At 34.5% G+C, this 13442-nt stretch overlaps 1 protein-coding gene across 2 annotated transcripts in view; it reads right to left on the bottom strand.

Annotated features, from left to right (window-relative positions):
* Positions 1 to 930: 930 nt before the first annotated feature.
* Positions 931 to 13442, bottom strand: part of LOC108911835 (cytochrome P450 CYP12A2-like) — a 28151-nt gene continuing 15639 nt past the window's right edge. For both annotated transcript variants that reach the window (XM_018716876.1, XM_023455186.1), the window contains 5 exons: positions 8239 to 8407; positions 8033 to 8186; positions 7240 to 7488; positions 4454 to 4666; positions 931 to 1112 (listed from right to left, as the gene is read on the bottom strand). In XM_018716876.1, coding sequence (XP_018572392.1) covers positions 1005 to 1112; positions 4454 to 4666; positions 7240 to 7488; positions 8033 to 8186; positions 8239 to 8407 — 893 coding nt within the window. In that variant the 3' untranslated portion in view covers positions 931 to 1004. The remainder of the gene's footprint in view (positions 1113 to 4453; positions 4667 to 7239; positions 7489 to 8032; positions 8187 to 8238; positions 8408 to 13442) is intronic.

Below are 13442 nucleotides of genomic sequence, written 5' to 3'. Positions count from 1 at the left end.
CCCGAGGTAGACAGACATTGGCAGCGTGGCGTTCACCGTAGTAGCTTGTAGTGCATACTGTGTTTTGAAATTACGAAGGCCTGTTTCTTCGTAAGTGTATAGTCCTGTTCATTTTCAGTGTAATTTCTTATTAAAATAAAACAATGGAGGTGAAAAATAAAAGAAAAGAATTTAATTTCCAGTCGAAAAAATGAAGTCTACTTTATACATATTTTAATATTCAGAAAATAACGCGAAAAATTTCGCGCCCCTGCCGCGGTAAATTGTTACAGTAGTTCCGTTAACAGAACTTTATTGGCTTATTATTTTCCTGGAATTCTATCTCAACAGATATTGTACAAACTATAGAGGAAAGGTTTTCCAGTATAATCAATTGCACAAATAGTGACCGAACTTTGGTTTATTCAGTTATTACAATTACTATTGTTATATGAACCAAACCAGACTTTGTGCGATTTCTTAATTAGGTGATTGTGTACACGAAACAACCAAGAAAAAATGTCGTAAAAAACGATTTCATATTCCCAATCACATGCTTAATAAAACCTACCATGTCTGACCTGGTTCTATGCCAAAAAAAAAAACGACACAATAGACTCTTCAAATCACTGCACTACAAATATTTATAGAATTGTTTATGTTAAGCGCAGTTAATTTGCATATTATGTCTTCTGCCCAACTATTTAATTTAAATGTATTTCAAAAATTATAAGGAAAATATTCAGTATTATGCAACCAGTTATACTTTCCATCTAACCGGATATAAAAGATTAGACTAGAAATTGCGAATAACAGAAATCAAATCACAATCACAAATTGTTGGAAATGCATTAAATGCTCCTGAAGATATGTACTCAATAAATGTATTTAAATGCTTATACGAGTTTATTATTCATAATTAAAAATACATATTGACTAAAAAGTTTTTGAAAACTATATACCACTACCAAAGTTGTTAAATTTATATTTGTCATCACTTTAAATAACATAATTTATATTTATTATTAAACCTCCTTCACTCTTATCCTGAGAGGACGTTCGATACCATATAAAAACAGTCCAGAAAATACCATGTCCTCGTGATGCCACGATAATTCAAAATTTCTTATTATCTGGAAGAAAAGCATTGATAACACAGCCACATAAAAAAATGGTTTTCGAGTCTGAAGGTCAGACTATGTCTACTAAATGTTTTTCGAATCCGTGATCCATTTAACCCCATTACTTCAGATTTTACCCATAACCCAAGCTATAAAGTCCTATTACACAACGGTCCTGTAAAGGAAGCTGTGCACCCACATTAACCCCATAATCCTGTACATTCAACATCAAACCTACAAACCCATAACCATATATTCCCGTAACCCCATAACCGATAGCTCCAATAACCTCGTAATTCAGTAGGTTAACTTGCTCTCTAATCGCGGTATATATCAGGAATCTATAAACAGAATTAACCTTATAATCCCCAAACCCCTAACCCCATAACCCTATATCGTTATTGGCTCCCAGTTTCATAATCTCCGTTAGATTCTCTGCCGCGGGGCCCTCTTTCGCACCTTGACCAGCCGCCGATTCTGGTCATCCGAAACCCCGTCTCGGACGTCTTCCACCTACTACGGAACGTCGTTATTGGAGTTATGAGGCCATAGGGTTATGGGGTTATAGAGTTATAGGGTTATGGGGTTAGGAGGTTGGAAGATTATAGCGCTAAATATATTATACAGGGTAGCCCATCGAAAACGTACCGCAAGGCATTACAGGGTAGTAAAGAACTTTTCGGCAAAATCCAAAAACAGGTCAAATTTGTTTCTGAGGGGGACAACTTTTGGCTCAAAAAGCATACCAAAATCTTCAACCCCCTAAGTGGGGGTGCTATCCCCTAAATTTTTTCAAATGGGAATGGGGGTCAAGTGGGGGGTCATTAGAAAGGGCTTTTAATTCTCTATACATCGATTCTTACTTTTTGAAAATCGATTCATTATTTTAGAAAATATGCAGCTTTGAAAATACGAACAATATTTTTGACGAGAAATGCGAAAATCGATTTAATTTTACTTCAAAACTTACGGTATTAGTCAAGTAAATGCTGAAAATGTTGTCCGCCAACTTGCATACAATGATACAGGTTGTCTTCAAACCGTTGTCGAACATTCTGGAGCACTTGCGGTGTTACTTCGCGACATACATTAATGATTCGTCCTCGCAGATCTTCCAAGGTATCAGGTGGAGTGCTGTAAACTTTGCTTTTAATGTGCCCCCAGAGAAAGAAATCTAAAGGATTTAAGTCGGGTGACCGAGGGGGCCACTCAATTGCACCTCTTCGTCCTATCCAGCGTCCTGGAAACGTCTCATTTAGGTAATTGCGCACATTGAGCGAGTAATGTGGAGGAGCTCCGTCTTGCTGGAAAATCAGTTCGTGTTCATTGTAAGCAGGGTCGTCCTCTATGATATTTGTTAGAGCTGGGTCGATGACATTTTGTAGTAAATCCAAGTACATATCGCCTGTCAAATTTCCAGGAAGGAAAAAAGGACCTACAATGGAATTTCCAAAAATACCTGCCCATACATTCAACTTCTGGGGGTGTTGGGAGTGTGTCTCATGGAAAATCCTTGGATTGGTATCAGCCCAGTAACGACAATTATGGCGATTCACTAAACCATTCAAGAAGAACGTACACTCGTCCGAAAAACACACATTAAAGAGGAAATTATCGTTTATCGCTCGTTCAGTCATTATTTCGCAAAATTGCAAACGACGATCAAAATCGTCTTCATTTAGCTCTTGCACTAGCCGAATCTTATAAGGATGGAATTTGTATTTTTTTAATATTCGTTGGACACTTGTACGACTCACTCCTGTCGCAGTAGCCAATTGCATTGTACTCAGCGTACTATCCATTGCCACTTGCCCCAATACCGCTATTTCCGTAGGTTCATTTAGTACCGGATTTTCAACCTGCCTCTTTTTGTTATGAACGGAGCCAGTTTCGCGAAATTTGGCCACCAATTCGCGAACAATTTTTCCAGACGCATGTTTCTCAGGATGCCGTTGGTTGAACAGTTCGGCGACCCGATTTCCGCATTCATTGTTTTTGAAAAAAAGCTCAATAATTTCTACTCTTTCTGGAATTGAGTACACCATAATTAATCAATTTAAAAGACTCGGCAGTATTGGTACTCTTCAACTACAAGTCACAAGACAGTTATCTAGCAACTTCTTGTGGCCTATCTAAATACGAAACAAAAAGCGGACAATTTTTTGCTCACCAAAATCAGGCTAAAGAATTCGCAAATCAGAAAAAAAAACAGCGAATTCTTTTGAAAGAATTTTCCAAGTAAGTTTAACCGTAAGTTTTGAAGTAAAATTAAATCGATTTTCGCATTTCTCGTCAAAAATATTGTACGTATTTTCAAAGCTGCATATTTTATAAAATAATGGATCGATTTTCAAAAAGTAAGAATCGATGTATAGAGAATTAAAAGCCCTTTCTAATGACCCTCCACTTGACCCCCATTCCCATTTTAAAAAATTTGGGGGATGGCTATGCTTTTTGCGCCAAAAGTTGTCTCCCTCAAAAGTAAACTTTACCTGTTTTTGGATTATTAGTTCATTACTACCCTGTAATGCCTTGCGGTACGTTTTCGATGGGCTACCCTGTATTTATGAAGCCTTCCCGCGATGAGAGATCAAGTCAAACTACAGAGTAACGTGGTTATTGGAGTTATTGGTTATGGCGTTATGGGATTGCAGGGTTATGGGGTTAGGAAGTTTGAGGTTGAATGTATAGGATTATGGGGTTATTGTGGGTGGACAGCTCCCTTTACAGGACCGTTGTGTATAATAGGACTTGTTAGCTTGGGTTATGAAGTGATATGGGGTTATCGATAAAACCTGACGTGATAGGATTAAATGGATCACGGATTCGGATTCAGCGACCCCGAAAACATGTGGTAGTTAGACATTCAGACTCGACAACCTTTTTTTTTTGTGTGGCTGTGTAATATAACCTGTAAGATACGTTATGTAACATTTTTTGACACTAGGACTAATTTTTAAGGTATGATCTTTTTTTCGATGTGTGTATGGAAAATAATTTTGATATGATATGAAGGAAAATATGATACATTGAAGGGATTTTCGGAAACTGACATCATGTTGATCTGTTCAGTAGAATCGAAAAAAATATAGCTAACAAGAGTGAAATTAAATTTTAAATTTAAAGTCTGGGTCTCGATTGCTTATGCTACGCATTCGAAAATTATCAGGAATAAGATACTTTTACTTTTTTTTTTAATCCAAAATCAGCCATAGTGATCCTTCTGATATCAGATCACAGTTCTCGAAAATCCCGTTGTTAGATGGTACTATACTACTATTAATATAAAAGTCAGTGTTCAAAGAAATTATCTTCGTCATAGTTTTTATTAAATGAGTAATACTCGTACCCACCTTTGATATTGCAACTTCTAATTCTAAGTTAGCTAACCGCTTGCCGACACATGACCTTGGACCGAAACCAAACGGTTGGGATGCAAAGGGATGGACGTTTTTGTAAGAGTAGTCACTGTCCTCCGTCCGAAGCCATCTCTCTGGTATAAATTTCTCATGGTCTTTGAAATGTTCCGAATTTGCACTAATTATATGCATACTAATAACTTCTGTCTGTGCCGAAGAACAAAGATCATATTTTAGAATAATAGAAAAAATGCTGTATTAATCTACAAGGTGTTTTTAACCACGACATAATTAGTAATATTAATTCAATAGTTGAAGTTTAATCAATCTACGTCAAGCATGTTTAGATACATTTTAATGTGAACGCAGTGAGGAACAGCCAAATGGATTAAATTCAGTATCTCAATTATTGTGCACATTTATAAAAAAATCCCGAGGGAGTGTTCTTTTTCAACATTATCAACTAAAAAGGATACACAAAAATTCCTATAAACTGATCGCAAATAAGGAGCTTAATGAGGGCGGCTTTGATAAAAGAACGTATTTTAGTGAACAAATGATGCAAATGTTAACAATGTTATCTAACTAGAAAATGTTTTGTTCTCTGATGAGTCCACTTTCACTTTTCATTGGCTGAGAGAATTACATGTTTTTTAAATGGAACACCCAGCATATTATGCAATTCTTGAACTAACCGCATTTTCGGGTTGCAATAATATCAACTTGCTAAAGAGGATATAGCCATTAGTACATACCATAATAGTAATGTACTATACAAACGTTTATCAATTTTTTTACCCAATAAATTGATTTAGAAATTAGTGAAGTATCTAAGATTTAGAAGTTAGAATGAAACCGGTCCCAATATATTGGCGGTATTGGCCAATTTCGGTGATTTTCAGTGACAATATTTATTAATTATATATATTTCAATTATATTCTTAGGAATAAATTATATGTACACGTTTGTTATTGTAGTTGTGTAAGTCCGGTGTAAGTTAAAGTGTATTAACGTTCGTGGTTTGCCGTTACGATTATTGATTTTTATTAAAAATTGGTACAGTACCTACCGACTGACAGACTAATAAATTGGCTAGTTTACTATAACGTGTAATAACGTACCGCAAAAATAGCGAATTGCGAAGTTCTTTACCAATTTATTGTATCACAAATCGATAAATGTTACACAAGTTTAAAATATCTTTCTAAGACATCAGTCACATCACACTTATGGTGTGTTGTAATAGCATATCTTCCGTACTGTTAAGTTGAATTCTATTTAGATATGAAATAATATACAAAGCGTTCCATTTAAAATAGTAAGTTTGGTTTACAACGCCATTTAAAAACAACTTATCGTTTCTGATTTAGCATTTCCCTAAACTTAAAAATAAGAAATTTGTGGGACAACATCTGTAACCAGAAACTTGGAATTTCACATTTTGATGACCTCGTATAAATACATATTTTTGGAATAAACAGCAAGCATCATTTTGTATGTCATATCATGAATAATTGTAATCGAATAGTAAAGTGGTGGAGAGGGCGGTTGTTTTTATGAAGTAGTTATAAAGTTTTTCCTATCTACTTTTTGAGTTATCATAGTGATTTTAATAAAAAAAAATAAATTTCTAATATATAATGTCAGTATACCTAACTAAATCTAAAAACAAATATAAATCTTAATTATTCGCTTGGAAAAATAACATTTATATCTTGAATTTAATGTCAATGAGAAATAAAATTTGTTATGTAATTAAGGAACAGTCCTTTTAGCATCCGATAAGAAAATATCAATCAAGGGTCTAAGATCATCCTAAATACATAAACATCGGATAGCGAACATATAAATAGGCCCAAAACGCTTTCTAGCGACAGTACATACTTTGTAATCGTTTCAGCTGTTTGACTGATATTCTGTACACATTCAAGTGTTAAATAAATTGTTTTTAAAAACATTATTTTTCATTTGCAAAATATAATTATGTGTTGTATTTTGTATAATTTAAATGTATACGTACGTTACTTATTTATAAATATAAAATATATTTTTTACTTGTCTTACAAAATTCTTTTATTTGTATTCTATTATCAGTTTCGTAAAGAATATGACTTTACATCATCAGAAAACAAAAATTTGTATAAAAATTTGCTGAGAATTGTTAAATATTTATCAACATCTTAAAAATAAACATAAAAACATAAACACACCACAGAAATGAGACAACCCCCAAATCCAAAAGCCAAAGGCTTGTGCGGAAGGGGGCTACATTTGAAAAAACGCGGACAAACACCCATTATCCATCGACATTGCCAGTGCCGACACCGGGGATCGAACCCGAACCAGAGTAGGAAGCCTAGCCGAGAAATGCTTGCCACCGCACTCTCGACCGACTGCGCTACCGTGGCGATTCAGTATATTCAATATATTCAATATATTAAATTATTAAATAATTGATATTGATATTTATTGATATTTATTTTTACAAAAGTAACCAAAACGAGGACAAACAAATTACCTATATGATTATAAAATAATTATTTTTTAGTTCTTCTGTTGCGCGTTTGTCTTATTTTGTTGTTTACGACATAGGTACATAACTATGAATACCTTCAGTGCACATTTTTAAAATGTCAACATGCAGCATAAATCTATTTATGCTTTATTTAATTTTTGATATCTGTGAATATAATGTGAGTTGTTCACGAAATCTGCATTTAACTTGAATGTTTAGCCACATGGGGTTGACTGAATTATTTATTTATATTTTTACACTTACACCCTTAGGTATTCTATACCCTCCTAGAACCGAATCTTTTATGGTAGTTCTCGAACTTCCTGGGAAAACTGGAGCTATCCTAGTCGTCTCTTTTATCACTGCTTTAAGATAAGGGGAATTGTTCAAAATCTCTTTAGTAATTGGTGAATTCTTATCGGGCAGATTATTATATACTTCCTCCCGTAGGTATTTTTGCTTATCCGGATTTTTTGCCAATAAATACAAAGCTGCAGCAATAGTTTTTCCACTCTGAAAATAATCGGTAAAAGGTAGTAAATAAATATCCCTCAAAGGCATACATAAGTGAAAGAAAGGAGAAGTATAATAAATAATGACAACATAGCAAGATTTATACAGAGTGTTGCAATAGATTAATTCAATTTAAAATGGGGGTTAAATTCTGTGATATAAATAATATAAATAAATGCAACGAAGTTAAAATATTTCTTTAATTAATACCATTAACAGATTTATGACGGAAAATAAATAAATTGAGAAATGTGCCGTCAAATTTTGTCGACTTAGTTCTAAAACATCCTGTATATGAATTTAATTCAAATACCATTAAATTTACATAAAGATTTATTACAGGTTTGAAAGAAAATATGTTCCAGAATAACATTTTCATAACTGAAAATTTAAACCTTAATTTAAGTTGTATATGAATTTAATTCAAATACCATCAAATTTACATAAAGATTTATTACAGGTTTGAAAGAAAATATGTTTCAGAATAACATTTTTATAAATGAAAATTTAAACCTTAATTTAAGTTGTAAAAATTCTCATTTACCGAATCGATTCCACTAATAAAGAGGTCTATAACCATAGAGAAAGCCATACGTTTATCTAGTTTGCTTAGTCTTTGTAGAATATTCAGTTGTTCGTCTGGTACGTCCTCTGGAATGGTCTTATTCAAAGTTTCTTCTATATTTCGCGATAATGTTCTAAAAATATGTTTTTAATAAATATAACGAATACATTTTCAAATAGTCTTACTCTGTTACATAGTCTAAAACAGTTACAAGTCGCTTCCATGATGGAGTTTCGATGTATTTCCATGTTGCTGGCATAATTTCTAAATTATGCATCAGCAGAAACATTTGATTTACACTCCAAATTAATTTTTGAGGCTCAGAATCCTTGGGAGCATTTAAATCTAGACACCCTGAAAAATTTAGGTTATTAGGTAGATATATCTTACACTTTAAGATCAAAGTATAACACTGCGTGGTTCTAGGTTCTAGATTCTTACGGGCATCCAAAATTGGATCCAGAAAAGTATAGGCAAGTAATAAAGGAATTCCCAATTAAATATCGAAATGTGCATATACAAGGTGCGTTCCAAATTAAACAGGACTTTTTAAAAACAAAAGGTTTTTTTGGCGAAACCGATTTATTTTATTCAAAATAGTCCCCTTCCAACTCAATATAGCGATTTGCACGCTCTAAAAGCATGTCGAATGAGTGTTTTAGATAGTCGGCCGGGATGTCCTTCAGGATGTCGGTCCAAGCCTTTTAGATGGCTTTTACGTCCACAAAATGCTTTCCTTTTATCAGAAAAAGAATTTTTCCGAAAAGGCAAAAGTCATGCGGTGTGAGATCAGGCGAATACGGGGCGTGATTTTTAGTTAAAAAATCGTGCAACAAACGCCTTCTGCACGATAATTTGGCCGAATACGACGAGCACGATGCACCAAATGCTTCAAAGTTCCAAGTTAGAATTGTGCATTAACGGTTTAGCCTGGTGGACCGAATTTTTTTGGGTTTTGGCTCGTCTGGCGCCATCCACTCGATACTTTGGCGCTTGGTTTTTGGATCACATTTTTTTTATAAGATACATATGATAGTCTGATATTCAATGTCATCGCTAGTCACAATGTCGTAAAGGAACATTTTGTCTTTTTCAGCCTACTTGATGATGTCCTTCTTATGTTGAATTCTGAGCAATTTTTGGTCGCCACTCAACGTGTATGGTAGCCCAATTGTTTGGCCAAAATGCGCTATATTGATATTTTTGAGATACTCAATTCCAATTTCAATGAAGATTTTGGTTGATCTTTGATGAATTCACGCAGTTTTGATGGAATCTGCAGTGACCACGTATTTTGGTTCGTCAACATGTTGCTTGTCATTTATGTCCTCACGACCGTTTTTAAACCTCTCATGAACAGACATGGGATAAACAATCATCACCATAAGCTTGGTTTATCAACTGAAACGTTTTGATAAAAGTTTTACTAACTTTAAAACAAAACTTAATATTACCTCTTTGTTCGATGCTCATTTTTGTATCGATTGTATAATCGATACATTTCGATTGTTTGTATAAACAAACTGTCACTTCAGATACAATAACTCCGCTTCTAATCGTCCAAATGTCATCAAATTTTGACAGTACAGTGAAGGATCTAACTTTACGATGCATGTAATTGCCAATAGATGGCCTCACTAGAAATACCTATTTTTGAAATGTCCTGTTTACTTTGGAACGCACCTTATAATGTGGCAGCAGTCTTTTTATTTTTATAAGCCAATTATTTGAAATCGTGCAAAAATTCAAGTAGAAACTGTAGTTATTGTCTAAAAATGTCTTTCCGTCTTATTTAAACCCTCAACTGATAGGCCTTACTCAAACTGGTGGAAGTAGCTGGTCCAAGTTAGCTCATTTCATTTTTCGATATAAAAATGGTTGTACTAAATAAATTGTGTTAACTTTCTGCCAGATTGCACCGCTGAAAAATTTGATGTCTATCACTATTTGCCGGAAAGTGTGGAATGAAAAAACGGAAATGTTCTTAATATACAGGGTGATTAATTAACAATGGGAAAATCGAAAGCTGAAGATACTACATGTGAAATGGTGACCATTGGCGGAAACATGCCTTATCCGAATGTATGATAGTTTCGGAAACACAGGGTGTTGAAAGTTAAAATTGTAAATCGTTGTTTTGCGATGATTCTGAAAATATCTAGGTTAGGAACTTGAAAATTTATGAAACTATATTTTTTAAGCGACGAATAAGATACGTGTTGAAATTTCAGCGTTGCTCATAGAGGTCGCCAATTACGACCAGTTTTACCGAAAGTTTAGTTAATAACTTTTCACCCTGTATGTATCTAACATGAAATTTGATTCAAAACCTGAAAGAACAATCATTTTACCATTTTCATTTCGGTATCACGCTCCGATTTCGATAAAAATCGATTTAACGAACGCTGTGTTTGGATAATTCGAGAAATTAAAAGCGAAACAAACCAAGAGTTTCTTCATGTTATTACAACAATTAACAATAAAACAAATGAAATACGTAATAATGATTTAAAATAATTATTCGAAGAATCCACCATTGATACTGATACACTTTACACAACGTTTTCTGAGAGATCCTCGAGTGTGAAACAACATTTTGGAATTGTGTCTGATTTCGTAGGCAGCGATTTGTATTTTTTGCGACAACTCTTCACGCGAACCAATAGATCCTTTGTAACCTCTTTTATTCAAGAACAAAAAGAAAAATCAAGAGTATGAAAGTCCGGACTTCTGGGTGGCCAAGCAAAAATGCTTACATGGCCAATTCAGCGATTTGGAAAAACTGCATCTAAATATGCACGTACTGGCCAAAAAAATGCGGTGGAGCTCCGTCGTGCATGAATCACATGTCTCTTCTTAAATAAAGTAAGTTGAACTTCTTCAAGCCGTGGAAGCATTTTTGCTTGGCCACTCAGAAGTCCGGACTTCAATACTCTTAATTTTTCTATTTGGTCTCGAATGAAAGATAGTTTACAAATAATAATCCATTGGTTCGCATGCTTGATTTAGAAAGAATATTGTTTATTATCTTATTTCCTGGTTTTATTGAAAAATTACTGGGGAATAGAAAACATATCCTCAAACATCGAATCTGATTTACAGTACGACGTACTTACAAGCTTTTATTTAACTTGCCTTGTTAGTATGGGTCAAATCTTGCAACTGAATTATAAAACAACCGATTGAGCTGAAATTTTGATAAATAAACAAGTTCTTCAGAATAAGGTTATGGGGTAAATTTTTAGTATATTAAAAAATTTGGATTAACGAAATTTTTAATAAATATGCCATACGTCAAAATGTTCAGCCAAAAAATGATTGATTTTATACAATTAATTTCGTCTACCGATATTGAAATTATTATCTATTTTTTCAGAGTTATGTCTGGAATAACTAGTATAATCTAGATTCTAGAATATTGAAAAATAATTTTTTTTTATTTTTTTTATTGGAAATTGTGAAAGATGAAATTTTTTCAACGGCACAATATTGAGAACGACTAATAGGTGCAGTACATCGAAAAAGATTTAATTTTTTTACAAAGCGTGGTATCAAAAATTTCTAGATTCCACATTTTCCATTAAATCACGAATGGTATAAACTCGGGTATAAAATTTTGCTTAAAAGCATAATATTCAAAACGGCACTTAGAAATAAATAAGTTTTTTCGCAAACTGGCCACAAGAAAATTTCAGTTTTTCCACATTTGCGCAATGTAGCACAAAGTTAGTACAATTAAGTACAATCGGTTTTTTAACTTTAAAAGCAAGAGCTAACTTCATACTCAGTTTTCCAAATTTTCCGGGACATTGTGAACTAGACGATCTTGAAAATGAAAAAAATTAAAGTGGAGGGTAGGAAATTTCGGTGTACACATTTTCTAGAAATATATGTATTAGGTATAAATATATACAGCGTGGTAAAAAAGTTCTGCATAAAATTCATATTTTCGTTAAACAACTTTTTTTTCGAAAAACGGTGAGACCCATCGATTTTTATTTGATCCAGGGCACCTTGTTATGTGGAAAAATTTTTTTTTCGATAATCCACCTACGGCAGCGATGACATAATTTTTTTTTAAATGACAACGCATATTTTTTTCGTTCGAAATTGATGACAGTGATAATTATCTAAACAACGGTGTGAAAATTTCGATGTCTTACATAACAATTTTTTTTAGAAAAATGCACCTTAAGTTCTTATAAGTGATAATTGTCTACTTACACTATTAATGGCTCCGAAAAGGACAAAGTTGACAAAATTACATTTCAAACGAGTAAAATTACACTAATGTTTGTGTAAGTCTAGCGAAATTGTTCGAATTGCCCACCCTGTACCATTTGGCATTGTCCTAAGCGTGTGTAAACGCCGTCTACACTTCGTTCAAGCATTCCCGGGTCGATTTGATTTATTTCAAAACGAATACGGTTTTTAAGTTCTTCCAAATCACCTGGTCTGTTTGTGTACACACGCGATTTCAAATAGCCCCACAAAAAAAAGTCTAGAGGTGTTAAATCAGGCGAACGCGGAGGCCACTCGATTGTTCCGCGTCGCCCGATCCACCGGCCAGTAAACGTGTTATTCAAGTACTCCCGTACTTGCACTCCATAATGGGGCGGTGCACCATCCTGCTGAAACCAAATTCTTTCCTCAGGAATATCAGGATCCTCGTTGTTCGGGAATAACTCTGCTAAGCTTGGGACCAAATCGAACCGCAGGAAATCCAAATAGCGAGCAGCAGTTAAATTTTCCTCGAAAAAATACGGGCCTAAAATACGACGCCCTATTATTCCCGCCCAAACGTTCACCTTTCGGGGGTGCTGATGATCTACTTCTTGCACCCAGTGCGGGTTTTCCTGAGACCAATACCGGCAGTTATGTCGATGCACCGATCCATTAAGATAAAAAGTAGCCTCGTCAGAAAAAATTATGTTCTTGAGGAAGTCGGGGTCTCCGTTACATCGATGCATTAAATCTTCACAAAAGTGGAGACGGCGGTCTGGGTCGTCCTCAGTCAATGCATGTATCAAGTGACCCTTATAGGGGTGAAATTTCTCTTTTTTGAGAAAGTTCACCACAGTTACATGTGAAATATCATTGTTCAATGCAATCGACCTTGTACTAGAATGAGGGTTGTCCTGGAGCTCCACCAGGATATTCAATCTAGTTTCATCATCTACTCTAGGACGACCCGCACGAGGAGCATCTTTCACACTACCAGTTTCCTCAAACCTTGCCAGTACCCTACTAACCGTAGATTGCGTAATTGGTGGTCTGTCAGGGTACGTTGCATTAAATAATTGGCAAGCTTCTTGATGGGTTCGTAACTTATCGCCGAAACCAATCATCCTCAAAATATCAATTCTTTCGCGTTCACTAAGTTTTGCCA

This window comes from Anoplophora glabripennis, unplaced genomic scaffold, assembly GCF_000390285.2.
Source record: "Anoplophora glabripennis isolate ALB-LARVAE unplaced genomic scaffold, Agla_2.0 scaffold544, whole genome shotgun sequence".
Classification (NCBI taxonomy): Eukaryota; Metazoa; Arthropoda; class Insecta; order Coleoptera; family Cerambycidae; genus Anoplophora; species Anoplophora glabripennis.
Note: the sequence above shows the minus strand (reverse complement) of the source record. Positions and strands in the feature narration are given on the sequence as shown.